The sequence below is a fragment of the Pseudomassariella vexata genome (genome assembly GCF_002105095.1).
Source record: "Pseudomassariella vexata strain CBS 129021 chromosome Unknown BCR38scaffold_30, whole genome shotgun sequence".
Taxonomy (NCBI): Eukaryota; Fungi; Ascomycota; class Sordariomycetes; order Amphisphaeriales; family Pseudomassariaceae; genus Pseudomassariella; species Pseudomassariella vexata.
Window position 1 is genome coordinate 174,464 of NW_024467985.1, and position 22,925 is coordinate 197,388.

The following is a 22,925-nucleotide window of genomic DNA, read 5'->3' on the forward strand; positions in this document are numbered from 1 at the left end:
CCGCGTACTCCTCCGAAACACGGACAAGGCCGGCGATATACCCAGCGAGCTGCGAGCACCGGGACCCGATCCGAAGCTCCCTTTCCCCCGTGTCACCGCAAAGGAAGTCCAAAGGGCTATCCTCCAGGCCGGCAACACCAGTCCCGGATCCGATGGCATTACAACTGCAGCCCTAACAACTGCTTGGCCAGTTATCAAAGAAGTAGTCGTTGCGCTCTTCCGAGCCTGCGTCGAAGTTGGATGGCATCCTACATGTTTCAAAGAGGCAACGCTCGTTATTCTGGCCAAGCCAGGCAAAAAGGATAAAACGGCAGTACGCTCATATCGACCTATTGCCCTCCTATCCGTACTTGGGAAAGGCCTTGAAAGAATTATTGCAAAACGCCTCTCCTGGGTCGCAGTAAAGCACCGAGTCCTGCATAGCCAACAATTCGGAGCGCTCCCACAACGATCGTGTAGCGATCTGATTTCAGCTGTAATCCATGATATAGAAACCGCTTGGCAACAAGGAAAATTTACCTCTATGCTGACGATGGACATCAGAGGTGCATTCGACTCCGTCCTACCAGGCAGACTGGCACAGCGCCTCCACCGACAAGGCTGGCCGGAAAACCTGGTACGCTGGGTTTATAGCTTTGCCACGCACCGAAAGGGGAGAATACGGCTAGACGGGGAAACCGGAGACACCTTTGACCTCGAATGTGGACTTCCGCAAGGATCGCCCGTCTCGCCGATCCTCCTCCTTCTATATATCGAGCCCCTATTTAAGCTGGGCACCTGCAGACCTGGACGCAAGCGCTCGCGATTCGGCTACGTGGACGACATAGCTATACTGTCAAGCTCTAGTTCCCTAGAAGAAAATTGCACTATACTGGCCGAAGAGTGGAAAGCAGCACTCGACTGGAGCATGTCTGAGGGTATCACGTTCGACCCCGACAAGACGGAGCTAATACACTTCACAAGAAGAGGGAGAGATGCAAACCCACCCATTACCACTACGCAACAGAATGGAACGATCCACACTGTTCAACCCATCAAAATCGGTGCTGCACTCAGGTGGTTAGGCGTCTACTTCGATAGAAAGCTTAGCTTTAAGGCCCATGTCAAATTCGTCTCAGCTAAAGCTCTACAGGTTGCTAACGGACTCCGGTCGTTAGGAAACACAATCAGAGGGGCCCCAACACGACTACTCCGTCAAGCTGTAATCGCGTGCGTGCTCCCCGTGCAATTCTACGCCTCGGAAGCATGGTGGCCGTCTGCCAGACAGAACAAGAATGGACGCATTATCTCAAACCGGGTCCAATCCCTAGCTGACCAAATGGATCGAACGCAGAATACCGCAATGAGAGCCATGCTTCCTGTATATAGGACCACGCCAATACCGATCCTGCAACGGGAAGCGGCACTACCGCCAGCAGAAATCGCACTCGACGCAAAACTCTATGCGGCTTCTGTTAGATTACACAAACTGGATAGCCGCCATCCCTTACGCAGGAGGCTCAGACATCCTACGGGCCCCGATTCGAGGTTAAGGCGTATGGCGAGCCTAACCCCAGATACTGCAGAATATATAGATCCTCTGCAAATACCGCCCTGGGAGCAGGCTGGCGAATGGTCCATCACCCTCGCCAAGATCGGTTATATCCCAGGACAGTCAAAGGAGGAGGCTGCCCGCTCGTTTCTACAAAGGATAAACGAGTTTTCAAAGCGCGATATAATAATCTATACAGACGGCTCGCTGGCTACCCATAGCGACAGGACCTTAGCTGGAGCAGGCTGGGCTGGTTATCAGGCCGGTAAAAGACTACTCTGCGGGTCCGAATTACTGGGCTCTCAGATAGAGGTATACGATGCGGAAGCCCACGCAGCACTACGGGGGCTTCAGGAGGCTGTAAAGCTTCCGTCCAACAGCATGGCAGATAACGTCCACATCTGCCTCGATAATCTCGCGGTTGCGGGTAGGCTCATCTGTCCAAGTCCCGGAAGCAGTCAAGCAAAATTCACCGCCTTCCAAGAGCTGTCCAAAACCTGGTCACAGAGAGAGCGAAAACCCTGGACATCCCCGGGACAAGTGTATATCTGGTGGTGCCCAGGACACGTAGGCATCCCCGGAAACGAAGAAGCAGATGTCCAGGCCAAAGCGGCCTGTGAGCAACCACCCAAGACACAACACCCGGCCTCATTCGCACATATAAAGAGAATCGCGAGATCCTACACTTGGAAGAGTTTCAACGATCGATGGGCCACTACCTGCCCTCAACAGTATCGAGATCTAGGGATCGCTATCCACCCGCGACCCCCCGAACTTGGCCTGCCCCGGCAACACCTAGGCAGATTACTCGCAGCGAGGTCGCACCACGGGATTTCGTGACCTACCACGAGAGACTCCAGCATCGCGACGCACTGCTCAACTGCGGGTGTGGAAAGACAAAGACACCAGTCCACTTCTACTTTTGCAAGCGCGGCCGCAAGGCCACGCCCGGCCATCTAAAAGCGCATATGGCCAAGAATAGTATAGATTCCCTCCTAGGCACGGCCAAGGGAGCTCGTTTGTTTTGCCAATGGGCGGAGGAGACCAATTTCTTTACTGAGATCTGCCCATCGCACTGAACAGGAATGTTAGATGAAGACAGTCCCCTGTAACATAGATTCGACTAGCATAGACCATGCCGGCACTGCGCCCGGCACGTCTCACGTGATGAGACGTTAAATTTCAATCAATCAATCAATCAACCTGTGTGACTTTCCCCTCCTTCTTTGTCCTGTATCCACTGGGCCTGCCATCGGGCCTGTTGCGTTGGTTAGAATCGCAGATTCGTAACAATCTGTTGGTCTGATCAGACGAAGATCATGGTGCTGGCCGTAAAAGCGAAGCTCTTATAAGTCTTGTGCGCAAGTTGGTCGGATGTGCCTCTGAGACTCGTGTCGGGATAATTCTCAGAATAGGACGTCTGGCTCCTAGTGTAGTGGGGCCAGGCCGGACGTCAGGAAAGTAGCTGACGGGGGCCAAGGAGGACTCCCCTGTCTTCCACACTTCTTAAGGGACACGGAGATGACAGACGACTTTCAACAATTTGTCATCTCTTTTCATCATCTTATTCAATCAACTTGACTTTTGCACTCCATTCTAGTTAGCCAGATCTTCAATCATGCGGTTCTTTTCTATATGCATTTAGACACTACTTTCGAAATCCTATTATTCTGCCCTTATCCTAGCCTTGATAATGACAGAGGATTGTATCTTGCTTTGATTAGAGCAATCTAGTGCCAGTGAGAGCTTCAATTCGACTTCCAGAGCCAGACGTCTTGTTCTGAGACTCGTATCGTGATAATAGGATCTCGAACGTAAAGATAAGCTGAATAACTAAAATAACTAAATAACTGACTGAAAAGCGAAGGTGAAGATATAGATAAGAAGGAGATGATGATATGAAGATGAGGATGATGATGCGTGAAGATGAGGGACTCGTGTCCTACTCTGCCTCTGTGCCTCTTAAAGAAGAGAAAATAAACTTTCCCCTAGCCCCGTAACCTATTTCCCTGATGTCCGGCCTTACCCCGTTACACTAGGAGTCGAATTGAAGCTGTCTCTAGTACTGGATTGCTCTGATCAGAGCAAGACACAATGTCTCATAGTTGTCAAGGCTAAAATGAAAAGGATAGATGGATTCTTAGAAGCTATCCCCTGAACGTGTAAGTGAATCATGAACTGAAGCTTCTGTGTCAGAGGTGGTACCTGCGCAGCCACCACCACTACTTAGTTCCAGACCAACAACACTAGCCTAGCTTTCTTTCCTCACTATAATACACTTCATTTCTATTGTGTGTCCCTCAACATTCTGAATTGCATGCGTTGAAAAGAGTGCGATGATGGCTAACTATTGTAACGGGGTAAGGCCGGACATCAGGGAAATAGGTTACGGGGCTAGGAGAAAGTTTATTTTCTCTTCTTTAAGAGGCACAGAGGCAGAGTAGGACACGAGTCCCTCATCTTCACGCATCATCATCCTCATCTTCATATCATCATCTCCTTCTTATCTATATCTTCACCTTCGCTTTTCAGTCAGTTATTTAGTTATTTTAGTTATTCAGCTTATCTTTACGTTCGAGATCCTATTATCACGATACGAGTCTCAGAGGCACATCCGACCAACTCGCGCACCAGACGTATAAGAGTTTCGCTATTATAACCAGTACCACGATCTTCGTCTGATAAGACCAACAGATGCGATCTGTTGGTACTGGAGCCGTCTGTTCAGTGTGTTAGGTGGTAGGTATATCCTACTGGCCGCCTGACCCCGTTTCACTATTGCTTGTCGAATCGAAAAGATGAAGAAGTCATTAAAAAGTGTCCGTCCTCGAAAAGAAAGTTGCAGCCACAAGCTGTGACGGGCTCACTGCGAAACTATACAGCTCAACATGGCCAAATACTGTTAATTATCTAACTGAGGAGGAAAGTAAAATAAGCGAGTTTTCCGAGAACACAAACCATGTTTTTATATGCCCTCGATGGTTCCTTTGGTGGATCCGGACGCAAGGTTCTTGCAGCTCCGGATCCCATTTCAGGCACAGCCTGTCACAAGCAGCGGCTCTTGATATTAGATGGTCATATCGCTCACGACAACGTCGAGTTTATGTGGTTAGCCTATTGTAACAAGATTTCGTTACTATTTTTGACAGCACACTGTTCTCACGGGCTCCAACCTCTCGACGTCGACGTATTTGCTCCATTAAAGCGGTACTATCGCTCGTTAGCGACCTCTCTCTCGATCGAGTACTGTTCTATTCCATTTAAAAAGTCGACGTTCCTCTCGCTATACATCGAGGCATATATGAAGTCGTTCACGATCAGTAATATACAATCAGGCTTCTCTGCAACTGGAATATACCCATTGAATCCATCGCGACCTCAGCCGACGATAGCCCCCCTATCAGAACCGGCTTGATCCGACAATAATAGCGACGCCAGTGACTAGCTTAGTAGCTAGGGAGAGTCTGACAGCGATTACGCCATTGGGATCGTCGCAACGGCTATTGTTTCGGAAGCTGACTCGTCGGCTAGATGTACAGAGCGTCGAGGTCGCTACTTTGACCCAACGTGTACATGCATTAGAAGCCGAGATAACTTCGTTACGCCGCAAACCACGTAAGAAGGTACGATTAGGGCCTAATGAACGATTTGGTAACATTATACAGATTAAGGAAGCGATGGATCGAGCCCTTGAAGTAGAACGGCAACGAGACCAGGTACAACGTCGGAATCAGGTAATACTGGACCCAGCTAAGGCGTCAGAATCTATCAGATCTATACCTCAGGAAGCCCTAGAGCACAGCTTTCTATTAGAGCTGGTTGTACCTGAATAGCTATAATAGTACATTGAACACACTGTTTCGAATACCTCAATTGGATTGCAATATGTGGCCGGAAAGGTGGGGTTGTACGTTAACTTTCCTATTGAGGTAGCTAACACGTAGGTTAGCTTAACGAAGGACACTTCGGTAGAGTATAGAGCTGTGATTCTTGAATAAGGTAAAAAGATGAATCAATATCATATCTACTCAATCAAGCACGATAATTCCACTGCTCAATGACAATTTCAGAACCTTGACCCATTTACGTAACTAGGCGATGGCGCCATAGCTCCACCGAAAGAATTCGCACACTACAATTACACGATGTAGAACACTGGGTGTAATTCCTCTTATTTTTCTTCACTCTACCTGTTCGTGTATAATATCATTTGAGTCATTCCGCCCAACAAGGAAGACAACATGGCATCTTCGCCGGCCGATGATAGCGGAGGCGGAACCGAAGCTGTCCTAACCCGTCACTCGCGGGTCCGGTCCGTTCCCTTTCAAATCGCTGTCGCATGCGGAGTCTCGTTCACTGCGCCCGGTATGTGGGATGCACTGGGAGGGCTGGGTGCTGGAGGTGCGGCCAAGCCGGTGAGTTGACTGTTGTTGGCCCAATCCCAAATTCCAATGGAATATTGCTTCATCATGCCAAGTGTACAGTGGTTCGGTAAATTCTACCAAAACACTGACGACTTCAAACAGTATGCCGTCTCTGCTGCAAACGCTCTTGTGTACGGCTTGTTCGCCATTGTCTGTGTTGCCGCTGGTGCTATAAACAACAGGTTAGGTCTGCCATACGGGCTGGCTCTTGGTGCCATCGGCTATCCCATATACGGTGCAGGGCTATACACCAACAACATCAATGCTACGACGTGGTTCATGTTCTTCGGCAGTGCGCTGTGCGGAATCTCGGCTGGTTTCTTCTGGGCTGCCGAGGCGGCCATCATCATTGGGTATCCCAGCCCTAAGGACAGAGCCTTCTACCTGGCCATATGGCAGACGGCCAAAGCAGCCGGTCCCATTGTCGGAGGCGCCATCAATCTCGGCTTGAACGCCAACAGATCAAGCTCCGGTTCCGTCGGATCTGCAACCTACATCGTCTTCATCATCATCATGTGCTTCGGCCTGCCCATCGCGCTTTGTCTCAGTCCAGCACACAAGGTCTGGCGAAAAGATGGTTCCAGAGTCACCATCCATCACCTGCCGTCGTGGGGTGCTGAATTCAAAGCCGTCTTGCATATGTTGGTCTCCCGCCGCATTCTCCTCCTGCTCCCTGCCTTTTTCATCAGCTACTTCTATAACGGTTTTGTGAGCACCTTCTTGACCAGCTACTTCACTGTACGAGCTCGAGCCTTCTCCTCCTTCTTTACCAACTTTGCCGGCATTTTCAGCTCCTTCACCGTTGCGTTTCTGCTCGACCGCCAGTCCATTTACGTCAAAACTCGAGCCAAGATGGCATTCTCGGCCATCGTTTTGGTACTTATTGGGACTTGGACCTGGGCGACGATTCTCCAGAAGCAATTCTACGATGCCGAGACGGCGCCTATCTTTGACTGGTTTCGGGGCGGGTTCGGCAAAGCTTACGCACTGGTTTTCTTCTGGACATTTGCCGGCCAAGCTTTCCAGCAGTTCTTATACTGGCTCGTAGGGCAATATGCCACCGATCTTTCATCTTTGTTGCGCCACACTGGTATTCTGCGCGGCTTCGAGGCTCTAGGCCAAACCGTTGCATGGGCGTACGTTAAAATTCTGGTCGAGTCTGACATATCGAAGCTTTATTAACACTGCGTAGCATGCAATCTGAGGGCAATGCGAATCACTTTGTCAGCATTGGTATCAACTTTGGCATCACCATCCTCGCCATCGCCCCCACCTGGATTGTCCTGTCGGAACTAGAGCACAGCCACGAAACTCAAGCCGAGACGACAGACGAGCCCAACAACCAGCAGAAGGCGCCACACGCAACGGCAGCAAGTAGAAGCGAATGAGGAAGTATTCGGGGATTCTAAGAACATTGGACTTCTTCTTTGGTATGTACCTTGTCATGAGCAAGTCAAACAAGTCCCATATCTTCAACATTTGCACAGTATCATCGTGCATTGCCATAGGCTACATGAGCTATGCTGTCAGCCACCATGCAAAGCCCACGCCGTCTTATTTATCGCGAGCTATGACATGTGGGCGATTGACTAGTACTCAATAATGTGAATACTCACGCCAGAACTCTGAATGTCAGTGGCGCGGCCATGAATAAAATCACGAGAGCTACCGATGCCGATGATCAACACATTCAGCCAATGGATATGAGCCTACATCAAAGTGAGCTTAGTTGTGGCTGCATTGCATGGGAGAGCCATTTCAAATCCCAAATCAGTTGAGGATGACTTAGGCATTCCTCCACGGACGGGAGAGGTGGCCAGAGTGAGGCGGAACTATTCAACCACAATAAGTGAGATTGTGTCTTAGTGGGAACGCTTAGGAATGCAATAGATCGGTTGCATGCGCCTTGACTTATTGACGGACCGATAAATCGTAAATATACGACCACCTTACTTCATAGAATGCGGGTGGTACATCCAGTGGAAGCTAGAAGCAACTTGGCGCTGAGCCCAGGCTATTCCGAGACTACGTATAGACTATATGAGCTTATTCAGGTTCAGCCGGGCAAATCTTCGGCGTACGCCATTGGCATATCCTAGCGAAGACGGTGTAGTTTTGAGTGCATGTCACCACGGACAGCGCCACATGCCACACTAGAAACTCGCCTCTACCGCGCTTCTGCTGATCAACCAACCACATGAATTCTTTTGCCAGTGAACAGCCGTCCATGTCAACATCGGATCTTCCTTGCAAACAGATCAGCCAAGGATGCATCCAGCCCGAAACGCCGACAACTTTAGTTAGCAGCACGCCACAGCTCTACGAAGTTCTCGATGGGCTTGGCATGTGAGTACTGGCCAAATTCAGATAGCAACAGCCAGAGATATATCTAATCCCAACGGGTCACGATCAGAGCAGTTCGTAACTCAACCTTTCGCGGTCATGAACATTTAGTTGGCAATACTTCTAATCATACCTGATCATTTTCATAACGCGCAAGTTCATTTCTCAGTATCTCCTTTCTGTACTTTTGGCAATATCCTTGCGTCAATAGAAGTCCTGCCGGTGCCATGTCTATCGCTACCTCAGGAAGACCACGCCCACCTTCTAGCGCTAGTAGCTTGGCTGCGGTAGATGGAGGACTCCTTCGAGTAAATATACAAGATATGGGTTCACCCAATAGCCCCTTGCTCCCTCCAGGACTACAGACGCCAAGAAATATCGACGACGAGCAGTTGGCAGCAGAAGTGGTCAGCATGAGAATGGCTAATAGGATATTCGAAGCGGACATGGCTCAGATGAGACAAACTAAGGATTCAGCAAAGGGAACAGACAGTGCCAAAAGGAACGCTGCCAGAGGGTTCTCGGTAAGCGCTCCTTATTTTGTTTACAGCTTCTTATATCATCACTTTTGATTGATTCTGACAAATCTTGCAGACATATATTTATCCCGCCAACAAAACCCCTCCAAGCGAAGGCCAGGGCCACCGTCGAACTAGGTCGAGTCCTGCTGAGATTCTCAGGGCGGCTAAGAACTCGGTGAAAGAGTACTTTAAGCCTGGTAGCACAAACCCAAGCTCGTACAGGGGACTCACAGCCCTGCATCCTTCAACGGGCGAGGGGGAAGCATATGGGGGTACTAAGAAGAGACGAAGGGTTCCACAGCAAACTTGGGCAATGGAAGATACCAAACCACCGGGGCACAAACGGTCGGTTTCGGCGCCGTCTAAGTTACGGTAACATGATGAACGCAGGGCTGAATAGTCCTGACACAAAAGTTTTGCCTCTTTACAAGCTGGTTTTGTATTAAAATAAAATTCATCATACTATCCATGGTGTATATCGAGTTGCCATAATACATTGTGCAGAGTTATCAATATCAATGGTGTATTTTCCATGATTAAATCCTGACCATTAGGATAGTGTTGAGATCTTTTAGCTTACTGGTATGGGACAATCGCATCGACCTTATATCGACGTAAAACGTCCGTACGTAGGATCTACCCCCCTAAAGTACGGTACGACGAATCGAACGCCGTTGTCGGCTCCGTCGTACGACGCCGGACACGGCGTGCACCCCCCTATCGGCGTTTTTACCCTAGGTCTCTTATTGCTTTCGCTCTCTTACTTTCTCTCTATCTTTGTTTCTCTTTCTCGCCCTCTCTCTTTCCTTCTTTCTTTCTTTCTTTCTTTTTTTTCTCCCTTTCTCCTTCTCTCCTCTCTCCTGTGACGGCCGGTGTCACGATGCCACGAAACCCACTAGCTGTGGACCCGTAGGAGCACTGGCTATCTGAAGGCGGGATTGAAGATCCTCAGATGTGAGCCAGCCTGTTTTAGTTTCTCTTTCTTTCCTTGTCGAGAATCGTTAAGTCAATACAGTGCATTAGAGTGTTTTGACTCTTCAATTGTGCTCACCGTGACAGGGAGTATTGTAATTGGACACTGGCGCAAACAAAGGATATGAGATGGGGCGCGGAGCTGGAAGTAGGGAATCAGTGTGTAATGGATGACTTCCTAAAGCCGAACTCTATTCTACAGTACCCAAAGGCCGCTACTGACTTATTGATAAAAGCGAAGTGAAATCTGGAGTTGTGTTGCAATTTGTGAGCAAGACTAACATAGAGAAGTGGTAGAAAGAGTCACAGAACACAGAAAGTGGAGATGTTTAACTGGTGCTATCTGCCGTACTGTGGCATTCTGCTTTACTGTAATATTCAAAACTCTAGATTTAGGGTCCTTGCTTCTAGCTGGGGAGCCTGAGTGGTTAATATTTCTATATAATGGAAAAAAAAATTAAATACGCCGTAGGTGTTAACCCTCGGTACCTCTACAAGTACTCCCTTAAGGGGCTATAGATGATATAGCGGGCCCTTAAGCCGCGTCGGGCGGTTATACAGGTAAACTTGTAGCCAAATGACTACTAAACCTCCTGTCCCTCCCTAAGTCTGTGCTACAACCCCTGCCTGAACTACCGATAAGTGTGGTAATGTGGCACTTAAATTCGTCCTCAGGGGTGGGATGCTGCTGATGTGCAGAAGATGCTCGACTATTTTTTTGTCGCGACAAGTCGTAGTATCTGCTAATTGGGGTTCTCGTCGAGCGTATACATCTCAACCATACGCTCAAGTGGATAGACCGTAACGTGGTCAGACGCTCGCAAGAATCGCGGCGAGAGGGCGTGCTGCGCGCCTTCTATCGTGAGGGGACGGGTTCGCCGACGAGCGTTATCGGAAAGGCGAGGTCCGATAAGGGGTCGGATTAACGATTCGAATTCTGGACCGGCTGTCGAGTTATATTCCGCCGACGTAGTGCTTGACGGTCGACTGGCTAGGATGCTCGTAATCCTAAACTGCACCAATCTCCCTATTATCGCTAGGTAGGCGAAGTCAACAAGGTGGGCAGCGCGCCGTAAGGGTTGACTAAACCCCCTTGTGTGTCAGCTGCGGGATTCGAACCCGCGACTCGTCACCGACCCAAGTGGGCGAGGCTCAAATCGGGACTTATCTACCAGCGAAGTGACCAACTACACCAGCCGACTATAATGGAAATGATTCTCTGCAATGCTTGCATCGTTACCGACCACGTCGACGCACTATTCCAAGTACATTTTGAACTCTCTTTTGATGAAATGTTCGTTCTCGAACCAGTTTTTCTTAATAAAATTCTTAAGCTCTCTAAAATGCACCTCTATAGAGTTGAAGTCTGACGAGTAGAGTGAAATAAATAGGACTACTACACTAGCCTCTTTGCACATCTCTTGAATCTTCGCCGAATGATACCAGGAAGCATTGTCCATAACTATCACAGATGTAGGCTCTGGGTATCTGCAGCAGTGATGAAGTAGCTGCGTAACGAAGTCTTGGAACAATTCACTGTCTGTAGACCCTTGATACACTCGCATTAGTGTGATGCCGTCTTGCGCGGCATATGCTATCTTTTTCCACAACCAAATTTGGTGACCAACCCTAGCGTCGATATCCAGTCCTTCTATCATAACCAAATTCATCAACAAAGAAAAGATGGTAAGATTTATATTTCGAGACCGTTTGAAGATAGAGATTTCGAAGGTCTTCGTTACGTTACTGGGCGATACGACGGATCATCGTTCTCGTCCAACCTATTGATTGTAAGGCCCGACTGGCTGATCTTTCAGATACTCCCTTCCCAAATAGATCATTCCCAAAGTTTACGAGTTCGCTTCAATACATGTCCGGACGTTCGGTTAGTATGTCACATGAAGCTTTCCGCATGGGTTGTGTGATATAGCTATGGGGATCGATGGAGGCTCTGTTCTCACTGGACATTTCGGGTGGTTCTTTTTCGAGCCGGATTCTCTGGACGGCGCGAATGCTACATAAGGCCTTGGACGCGATAACCTTGTTTTCAAGACCTAGTTTTATCATCGACTTGATGTAATCACGCTACACAGAATGCAGTTAGGGCGCCATGGTTGTGTACATAGCCGGGAAAGATTGATAGTAGGTTAGGCAAGGACAGAAAAGGACGGGAGGAAATCAGGGTGGACGACGCACACTTTGTAGTAGTGGGCGGGTGGGCTGCCAAGTGGAGCTGTAACATCCTACTCCCAGCGCTCGCGAACTGTGCTGTTCTCTTTGCACTTATTGTTGTTTACAACCTTACAATTCTCACAACAGGATAAGACGAACGGCCTCAGTGCGCATCACTCTGTAACAGCAAGTACAAAATCAGACGCGTAAACGAGCCTCGATCTTTATCCTATGTTGTCCACGGGCTTGCGGCTAAGTCGACTGGCCCATACCCCGCATATGCAGCCTTACAATTCTGACTGATCTGCGACGACGGAAATGATGCCAGCTTCAATCCGGAAAGCAAGGTCCTCCAGCCAGAAATCGTCTGTTATATGTTAATAGAGCGCTGAGTTGCATGAATCTTAGGCCTTACGATGCGGTTATTACAACGCGACGACGCTGGCAGGTACAGCCTTACCCCGGACCTCGCTTCCGACGATGTTCCTTCTTACGCGATCCTTTCCCACACGTGGGGACCAGACGAGGTGGTCTTCGCTGACCTAGCAAAGGCAGAAGATCATTGGCAGCACAAAGCTGGCTACGAAAAGATCAAGTTTTGTGCTGAACAAGCGAGACAGCACGGGTTGCGATACTTCTGGGTCGACACCTGCTGTATAGATAAGTCCGACAGTATCGAGCTCCAGACTGCAATCAATAGCATGTTCCGGTGGTATCGGGATGCGGAGAGATGCTACGTTTATCTATCAGATGTCTCCAGCACTGCAGCGTTCGGTGAACAGTATAGCGCGACCGCTTGGGAGCTGGCCTTTCGAAACTGTGGGCAGAAATGGCAGTGTTCGGCCCCGCACGGACCACACAGTGTAGCCACTGTAGATTAGCCAGAGCTTACGGCAAGTAACGATAGTCATAAGAACAACAATGAACGGTGGGCTGCGATTTGCCCACATGGTAGCATCTCAGAAGACGATCAAGGCAGCGCATTACGGCAAGATCATCTTAAACGGCAGACTTCGATAAAAAGGCATTTATCGCGATTACTCCCAAGGACTCTTCCCTGCCGCCGTTGCGGTGCGATCAGACAGCTGCTGCTGGATCGCCGTCGTGGGGAGAGAGACGGATGCGTTATTTTACGCCAATTCGGAGGTCGACAACCATCACAGAGATTACTCTCGCGCATTCTGCGAGATAATCATCATCGTGAGCCCTGACTTCATCGCAAGGCAATTCTCGCGCGTATCCCAAGGATCCTCACCTACAGCGATTAGCTGAATCGCCGTCAAATCTGTTGACGTGAGAGGAAGAAGGAGCGATTATTACGCCCTATTGAAGTCAGATCAGCTCGTCGTACGTGAACGACACAGAACACGCGTTATTACACCTTAGCCACCAACATGGCAACCGCGCCGTCACGCATGATGACGCGGGGCAGCAAAGCTGCGGCTGAGGCAGGTACGCCTGACAGCGCTGACGGCGCCACTGGCGCCAGCGCATCTACCAATCAGCATCCGTCGATAGCTGAGCTGATGGCAGAGCTAAAAGAGATAAAATCAACGTACGCTGCCAAGGAAGAAGAGAACCAGCGCGTTCAACAGCAGCAGAACGAACGAATTGAGCACTACAAGAACCAACTTGACGCACTAGTGCAAACAAAAGAATCGCGACCGAGCTCACGGTCGAAATCTTGGCGGTCACGCCGCTCATCTGTTGAGCAGGCAAAAGAACTTTACCAGCCAGCCCGATCGAATTACGGGGCTGCCGAACCCCCCGTAGACTGGCTACCCTACGAAGGGCTTGATCAATTGCAAGAAAAGGACCAGCTCGCTGACGTAACCGCTAAGGCGGCAGAAGAACAGCTACGGAAGCACTATGAGGAAAAGATCGCCAAACAGCTCGAGAAGCTGAGAAGAAGGCCAACCGGCGGCAATCCACCACCACCAGACGACAACGAGTCGGATGACGGAAAGGAAAGGAAGAGAAGACGAGACGCAATCCGCCGCCGCACCCAACCGCCGAGCGACCCAGACGATTCGAGTGATTCGGATGGAGATGACAGAGCACGGGGCACGCGCTCGCCGGCCGTAAGGCTCTGCTGGAAGCGCTTCTCATTCAAACCAGACAAGTCTCAATACCTAAAGGGGGCAACGAACTTTCGCGTGTTCTTCGCGGATTTTCGGCTCGCACTTAAGGCGATCGGCTGGAAGGAGGGAATGAAGCTGACTTCGATGGATGAAGTGAACATAGCCGTACACCTGCGAGGTGCCTGTAACCTCGAGCCAAAAGGGCTCATCGTCGACATTGAGCAAGGCACGAAGGCCATGAAGAGACTAGAAAGCACCTACGCGCAGTCCGCCGATAACATCCACGCGACAATCTGGGGGAAACTCCGTACGCTCAAATACGATGGCAAGGATCCAATTAAGCATGTTACCGAATTCAGACAACTCGTACACGATTATGAAAACGGTGGCTCTTCAGTCAATGATAAGGACAAGGTCACGTGGTTCCTTGCCTCCCTTGAGGACAAGGCCATCTATTTCGTTCGATTACAGCGCCAAATGCAGAAGATGGTCGGCGTAACAGCGCAATACGTTATGGACGAGTTCGCAGCTGAATTTTACCATAAAATCGGCGACAGAAGGGATTCTAGTAGTAAATCCGGCAACTCCCACAATGCACAAGGCAAGAAAAAAGGGAAGAGGGACAAGAGCGGGATCGAGTGTTTTGGATGCGGCAAGACTGGCCACTTTAAGCACGAATGCAAGTCATCGAAGAGAGACAAGGAAGCATACCAGAAGAAACGCGCCCAGCAGAAAAGGGCCGAAGGAGAAAGGCCCTCGAGCCAGACGCCGGAGCCGAGCAACAACCACACACAACCGAAGCTCCCCGACGGCGTACGAACTCTACTCGACGGCAACGCTAGGACATCGAGTACGAGGCTGGTAGAGGAGGCCATTCTAGAGCACGAAGACCAGCTCCAACAGGTAACCAAGTCGCACGCGGCGCCTCAGTCGACTTCAATGATTACACAGTCTCACTCGGCAGACATATTGCCGTCCTCGAAGCACCGCATCCTGTTCGACACCGGATCGGATATCCACATTACGAACTGCGAGCGCGACTTCCTCCCCGGCACGATGACCACATTAAAGAAGAAGTTCCCCATCCTAACAGGAGGAGGAGCTGTCTACGCAGAGAAAGTTGGAGCAGTCAAGTATCAGGTAACTGGCCCAAAGGGCGAGAATCACTACCTCGTGGCCCGACATGTATTCCTGATCCCCTCTTTTCCACTAAAGATATTCAGCGGCGAGTCCTTCTTTAAGGCCGGCGGCTACCTCGAAGGAAATAGCTCCTCTTGCGTCAACATCATGGGCTCTTCGAAGGTAGCCATTACCACATTGAACATACCGAAGCGCGGTTTTTATCTATGGCCATACGGACAGTCGGAACCCGGCAGACAGCCTGAGGGCGGGGTACACTATACTTGCGCGGCACTGTACCAGTTTGATCAGCCTGAGGGCGCCGGCTTGGAAGCATTTAGTGAGCAAGAAGCGTACGAGATGAAAGCGGCCATCAGAACGGCCACAGTTGGTGGCCAAGTCATGGTCACGGACGAATTGACGAAACAGATCGTCCTATGGCACCGCAGATTGTGCCATATTAGCGCAGAAAGGCTCATATGGACGATTCGTTACACCACCGGCATCGAGCTCGACCACAGGCTCGTCGAAGTCATCCCATGCATCGCATGCGATCTAGCCAAGATAAAGAAGATTAGCTCGAAGGACGTACAACAACGCGCTACTTATGTCGGAGAGATCCTTTGGTGTGACGTCGGCGAGATCAAGCCGGTCACAGTCGAGAACAGGCACTACTTTAGTCTGATTATCGACGACAAGAGCGGAGACGTCGACTTTTGTTCTCACGCGAAGAAGAACGGTGTGCAAGAGCACATCAACGATTACATCACCTTCACGCAGGATAGGTTGGATGCTCTACCGGCCGACGACAAGCCGCGTAGATATGTCAAGATCCTACGAATAGACGGTGGTAAGGAGTTCGGCGTAGCCGATCTTAAGTTACGCAACACGAGGACGCAGATCATAGCGTCGTCACCCCACAATCAGTACCAGAATGGCAAGGCGGAGCGAAAGATACAGATGATCCAGGAAGGAGCATCTGTAGTTGCCATCCAGATGAAGATACCGAGCTGCTTCTGGGACTACGTAGCAGCTGCGGTAGCAGAGGTTTTCAATCAGACAGGGCAGGCTAGTGTGAAGGGCACCACGCCACACGAAATGCGCTGGCGCGAACTAGAACCCGGCGAAGACCACAAACCATCTCATGATCACCGGAGGATCATTGGGACACGCTGTGTGGCCTACCGTGAACCAGCGGAGCGCGTCAAAGCAGAGAAGCTAGAAGGCAGCGGCGTTGAGTCACTATTTCTAGGCTATGAAGGCAAGCACATCTACATTGTCTGGCTCCTCCACGGTGGGCGAATTCTTCGCTCACCACACGTCATTTTTCACGAGACGATTGGCGACATTACCGACACACCGGATCCCAGAGATATCGTGCGATCCCTACCGCAGCACGTACAGAAGAGATTGCGCCATAGGCATGGCAAGACGCCAATCTCGAAGGTCAGGAACAAAGACAATAACGTCGTTGACGACGATGTTACAGACGATGAGGGCGTCATTAGACGGAAGCGTGGCAGACCGAGGAAGCATCCAGCCGTCAGGCATGCAACGATTGAGGAACACGATGACAGCGATAACCACTTCGTCCTCGAGGCGCCACCAGACGACTTCCTACGTCACTGCTGGCGTGAGGGCGTAGAGGACGACGAAGCTTCTCAATTCTCTGCCGAATTCCTCGATTCCGGCCGCCTCGTACGAGTCAACTACACATCGACCGACATCTCTGACCAGTTCGCCGATACGAATCCCACCGATCGAGCCCACGAAGCAATGAACACCGAGCTAGCGAAACACTGGCTAGAGAAAGAGTATAAGGACATATTCGAGCGAGAGGGCAGCGAAGATATATTGTTCGGTATGGCTACGCAATTCGGCCTACAACAGATCTTCGAGATCTTGACTGTCAAGACGCCAGACGCGCCGACGTTCAAGGATGCGATGGAAGGACCGGAAAAGGACGCGTGGATTGAGGCCATCTTCACAGAGATACGCACCAACCTAGAGAAAGGCACCTTCCGGTTCTGCGACAAGTCGGAGGCTATAAAGGGTCACCTTATCGACGCCAAATGGGTACTTAAGAAGAAATACCTATCTACTGGCGAGCTCGAGAGGTTAAAAGGCCGTATCGTTGCACGCGGTTTCTCACAGCGAAGAGGAATCGATTACAACGAGACATCGGCAACAACAGCGCGCGCGACATCGTGGCGCATCTTAATGGCATTAGCAAGCATCTTTGGCTGGCATGTCTATCAAATCGACTTCATCGCGGCATACCTTAATGGAAAATTGGATGAACGAATATTTATGAAGCAGTTCCCCTTGCTAAAACAGTATTTCGATGCGTACCCAGACGAGAAGGCGAAGTACAAGTACGAGCCAGAGAAGACCATCGAGCTGATGAACCCTCTCTACGGCCTAAAGCAGGCCGGTGCTACGTGGCAGCGCGAAGCACGGCGCATACTCAAGAAGCTAGGCTTTACTCCCCTACAGTATGACGACGCCATCTACATCAACCGAGAGACAGGAGATATTATTGCGTCGTACGTAGATGATTTCCTCCTGTTCGGCCCTAATAAGCAGCGTCTACAACAAGTAGCCAAGGATTTGGCGAGGCAGGTGCCGCTGAATGACCTTGGAGACGCTGACTGGTTCCTGGGCGTACGGATCACTCGTGGCGAGGATGACAGTGTCAACCTCGATCAACGGCAGTACATCGAGAAAGCAGTTGAATCCCTTGGCTTTACTAACGCAAAACCAATGGACACGCCGTTTGAGCCATCGCGCCTGAACGACATGTACATGGGAGCGGTAGACCAGCGTATTAGCCCTGAGAGAACTACAGGGTTTTCATCGATGGTTGGAAAGTTCAACTTCTCGTCCGTAATCAGTCGGCCCGACACGTCGTTCGCGACCTCAGCCCATACGCGATATATGTGCGGTCCTACGGCTGAACAAGAGGCAAGCCTTAAACGAGTCCCGCGCTACTTGAAAGGCAACAGGTTGGCGATCGAATACAGGCGTGACCACCGACACCAGGAGTTCGGCAAGCTTGGCCTACATGGAGCAGTTGATTCGAGTTACGCCGGCAAGGATGGAGCAAAGTCGACCTCTGGTTACGTTTTCTTCATGGCTGGCGGTCCGATCAGCTGGCTATCGAAGTTGCAGACAGTAGTGGCGCGAGGAACAACCGAGGCAGAGTTCGTGGCATTGAGCATGGCCACAGCGGACGCAGCATGGATTCGAAACTTTCTCACAGAGTTAGGCTACATGCCAGAAGGACCGATCGTCTTACTAGAGGATAACACGGGCGCGATCAAGTGGTCGAACGATTCGTCCATGACGAAGGAAAAGCGTCACATTCGCGTGGCATACCACTACGTTACACAGGAAGTCAACGCCGGCAACGTCGCTGTCAGGCATGTAGCCAGTGAAGACAACGCTGCAGATGGGCTAACGAAGCCGCTCGACAAGGCGAAACACCAGCGATTCATCGAATTGCTCGGTCTAGTTCCTAGCAACTAACACGAGGAAAGACTGGTAGGAGCGACAGTGAGATCGAGAAGGCTGGATGGTGCAGGCGGTCACGAACGGCAGAAAGAGTACATTAGTTTTCGGCAACATGCTCTCAATAGGCTTGGATTGACGTTCCCGAGCCTCACATGGCCATTTGAGGGCGTGTGGGCAGAAATGGCAGTGTTCGGCCCCGCACGGACCACCCAGTGTAGCCACTGTAGATTAGCCAGAGCTTACGGCAAGTAACGATAGTCATAAGAACAACAATGAACGGTGGGCTGCGATTTGCCCACAGAAACAGCAGATGGTTCACTCGTGGGTGGACACTTCAAGAGCTCATCGCCCCGAAGTCAGTGGAATTCTATTCGAAGGAAGGTTTCTGGCTAGGTAACAAACGATCATTAGAGTCTCAGATACGCAATATCACCGACGTCCCTACGGGTGCTCTCCGCGGTGATCCTTTGTCCGACTTCCCCGTCTTGGAACGAGAGGCATGGGTCCGTAGTCGTCAGACCAAATACGAAGAGGACATGGCATACTCGCTCCTCGGATTATTCGACGTTCACATGCCGCTGATTTACGGCGAAGGGAGAGAGAAAGCACAAAGGCGGCTGCGAGAAGAGGTCCACAAAGCTGTGAAGGGTGAACACCGTTCCAAAGTCTAAAAGCAGGGCAGGCTTGGAGACTAACAGCGTTAGGAATCGTCACGAACGACTTCTCCGTTACCTTCAGTCTGTCCGGAGTTCCTGAGGTCCAACATTTCGTCGCAAGAGAGAGGGAGTTGGCAGAGATGCGCAGAACACTAAACTCGGATGGAAGCCGTCGGGTCGTTGTTCTCCACGGTCTTGGTGGCATTGGTAAGACACAGCTCGCCATCGAATACACAAAGCGGTACCGAGATGAATATTCCGCTATATTCTGGTTAAACATTAAGGACGAAGCCTCTATCCAACAAAGCTTCAGCAAAGTTGCGCGGCAAATCTTGCAGCAACATCCCGATGCTAGCCGTTTATGTGCTCCAAACCTACAGCAGAATCACGAAGAGGTAGCCGATGCTGTCAAGACCTGGCTCAGCCTGCCAGGCAACACTAGATGGCTTATTGTATACGACAATTATGACAACCCGAAAATAGCCCACCCCACGGATAATGCTGCAATTGATATCCACCGCTATCTTCCCGAAGCGTACCAAGGCTCGATCATCATCACATCACGATCGTCGCAGATCAGTCTAGGTCATTCGATTCGAACGAGAAAGCTTGAGTCAATAGAGGACAGCCTGGAAATCCTCTCGACGACTTCAGGTCGATCCAGCTTGCAACATGGTAAGATTCTCACAGCTAAGCAGAGCTCCCCTAATCATTGCCACAGATATAGATGTTAGAAAGCTTGTGGAGGAACTTGACGGGCTTCCTCTTGCCCTTGCCACGGCTGGAGCATACCTAAGGCGCGTTACAATCGGCTTCGGTGACTATCTTCGCCTTTATAGAGAATCATGGGCAAGACTTCATACAAGTACCCCAAGCCTGGGTTCTTACCAAGATCGCACACTCTGCTCAACGTGGCAGCTCTCATACGAGCAAGTCCAGGAACAAAATCCACTCGCAGCCCATTTACTCCGATGGTGGGCATATTTTGACAACGATGACATATGGTTCGAACTTCTCCAGCCCAACGATGAAGATGGTCCGCCGTGGATATACGAGTTGGCTGATGAATTGCAATTTAATTGCGCTATAGGCACACTGCATGACTATGGGCTTGCCGAAATGCACATGTTGACACAAGACCTATTCGGATCACGGGGATACAGCATTCACACCTGCGTACACGCTTGGACCATCCACGCATTGAATGAATATTGGGACATCAGTTTAGCTAAGCTTGCGTTAGACTGCGTAGCTGCACGCGTCCCATCACAAGACGAGCCTCAGTTCTGGCTGCTTCAAAGGCGACTTCTATCACATGCGACAAAGTGTTGCGCCACAATTCAAGACAGCGATCAAGACTTATATTGGGCTTTTCACAAGCTAGGGAACCTTTACGCCGACCAAGGCAAGCTGCAAAAGGCGGAGGACATGTATCTGCGGGCGCTTCAAGGGAAGGAGAAGGCGTGGGGACCCGATCATACGTCAACACTCTCTACGGTTAACAACCTAGGTCTCCTTTACGCCGACCAAGGCAAGCTGCAAGAGGCGTGGGACATGTATCTGCGGGCGCTTCAAGGGTACGAGAAAGCTACAGGTCCGCCGAATGATATTAGATATCGGCGAGCAATCAATACTGCACAGAATCTAGGAGCCTTACTATCTGTTCAGGGTAAGGCAGCTGAGGCTAAAAGATTGTATGAACGAGCTTATACCAGTCTTCAAGCACTGCTTGGGCCTTCGCATAAAGATACCCAATCGTTGCGGAATACTCTGTTGAATTTGAATGACACTCTGTCAGGTAAGTTGGTGCCGTCGAACCTGACCTCCGTAGATCGAGTATTAAACTAGAATACAGGTACGATAACGCCAGCAGGGTCTGGCAAATCTAGACGCCGAGATAGACTTAAAAGAGCACTTCGCATCTTCCCATCAAAATAATAATCTCGCAAGAGATGGAAACTCACACAAGGTTAGGGCCGAGGACGGCATGAGGACGACATGAGGCCAAAACCCTTCGGGTTGACAGGAATGCTGGAGGCTGTGACGGATCATTTTCCATTTTAGCTGTCTATTTCATTGTTCCAAGTCTACGCTGGTGCAGATATGAAAAAGAAGTCCTCAGTCTATTCCAACGAGAAAGGCGTTTTGGTTTTCTAGTTCATACAGTAGCAACGGCTTCTCAAGAAGGACAGAAAGGAATTGTCTGTGCTCTAGGAATATGCTACGCACACTAAAGTAATCATTGCTTTATACAGCTGTCGTTGCCAATATAAAACGGGCTGTAGGGTAACATTGCACTATTTAAGAAAAACTTAATTGCCGGGTTACGGCGAGTGTCGATATGTGTCAGGGTACGGCTAGGCCGAAGGCGATAGTACAGAGTGATGGGGAGTAACGGGCGTCCCTCCTACGTAATACCGGGTGGTCACTGGCGGTCTCAGGTAGGGGTGCCCACGGTGATGCATTGATCTCTACTCTCCCTCTATCTTCTTCCCGGGCCTCCGCCCCTTACATAGATAGCTAGAACCCGACGTCGGAGCCGTGGAGCACTAGTTTCCCCGATTGTTCCGCAAACCAAGACTTCCATATCGTGTCATGACTCGCACATTCCTACACCAGAGCCCCCACCGGTGTCCCACCGGTGCCTATGGCATTCTGTTCTCTGACAATATGCAAGTAAATTGTTAATGCATACAGTATAGCACTCGGGTAGAAGGGCTAGATTTGACTCTTCAGTGTTGTGAAGGTCAACCCTCGCAGACTCACTACAACCAGGTGACTTACAGCTGGAACACCTGCCAGGGCAGTGCCAGATGGGAAGCCAATCATAACCCCTGCAGGAGCCCCGCCAAGCGTGGACGACTTAGTCGCGCTCCCTCAAACCTAAGTTTGTGATCTTCTTTCCCTCGCTCCTTAGAGTAGAATCTTGGTCGATAGCACCTAATCGAGGTCTCTACCAATGCGATGCAACCCAGGTCGTGACAAGTGTCATAATGAGATTAATAACGGTACTTAAAGATACAAGCCACTCGCTATGTACTATGGTAAAGCTGTGGATCTAAGTGTGGCGCTAGGCCCCACAAAAGTGGAAATAAAGCCAACGCTGTTACCGTTACATAGAAACTTAGACTTATCATGAATCAATCCACGAATCAACAGATCTGACCACACAGCTGACTTGGCACGAATTCAATGAACTTGACATTCGTGACATTCGTCCAGTGCGGTAGATCGACCAGGATACACAAAGGTGGTCAAAGATTTGTAAAGTTGTAAAAGCATGACATTCTATCTAGTCCTATGGAGCACGAAGGTTGGACTTAGTCCCTTGAGCTAAGCCACGTGGTAACCTTGGTGGTCTTGGCAAAGCCCACCAAGGTTGCCTAACAATGCCCCCTTCAAAGAAAATATCAATGTCATCTCTGTTGTACAGCAAAAGCTCTCTACCCGTCCTCTATTTCGTTTAGGGTTAGGGTTAGGGTTAGGGTTAGGGTTAGGGTTAGGGTTAGGGTTAGGGTTAGGGTTAGGGTTAGGGTTAGGGTTAGGGTTAGGGTTAGGGTTAGGGTTAGGGTTAGGGTTAGGGTTAGGGTTAG

General features: G+C 50.2%; 2 protein-coding genes and 1 non-coding gene across 3 annotated transcripts; 2 read left to right on the forward strand and 1 right to left on the reverse strand.

Moving 5' to 3' along the window:
- Positions 1 to 5,772: 5,772 nt before the first annotated feature.
- On the forward strand, positions 5,773 to 7,343 carry BCR38DRAFT_491336 (major facilitator superfamily domain-containing protein; the record flags this gene model as incomplete). Its single annotated transcript, XM_040864647.1, has 3 exons — positions 5,773 to 5,946; positions 6,058 to 7,091; positions 7,148 to 7,343. The coding sequence occupies 3 exons, from the start codon at positions 5,773 to 5,775 to the stop codon at positions 7,341 to 7,343; spliced, it is 1,404 nt and encodes a 467-aa protein (XP_040709433.1).
- An 809-nt stretch (positions 7,344 to 8,152) lies between these two features.
- BCR38DRAFT_508885 (uncharacterized protein) lies at positions 8,153 to 9,250 on the forward strand (the record flags this gene model as incomplete). The annotated part of the gene is made up of 3 exons (XM_040864982.1): positions 8,153 to 8,301; positions 8,510 to 8,822; positions 8,893 to 9,250. The coding sequence occupies 3 exons, from the start codon at positions 8,153 to 8,155 to the stop codon at positions 9,193 to 9,195; spliced, it is 765 nt and encodes a 254-aa protein (XP_040709434.1). The 3' UTR covers positions 9,196 to 9,250.
- Positions 9,251 to 10,889: 1,639 nt separating this feature from the next.
- BCR38DRAFT_t379 lies at positions 10,890 to 10,992 on the reverse strand. The gene has a single exon. It is a non-coding gene; the product is annotated as a tRNA-Thr (tRNA).
- Between the last annotated feature and the right edge of the window lie 11,933 nt (positions 10,993 to 22,925).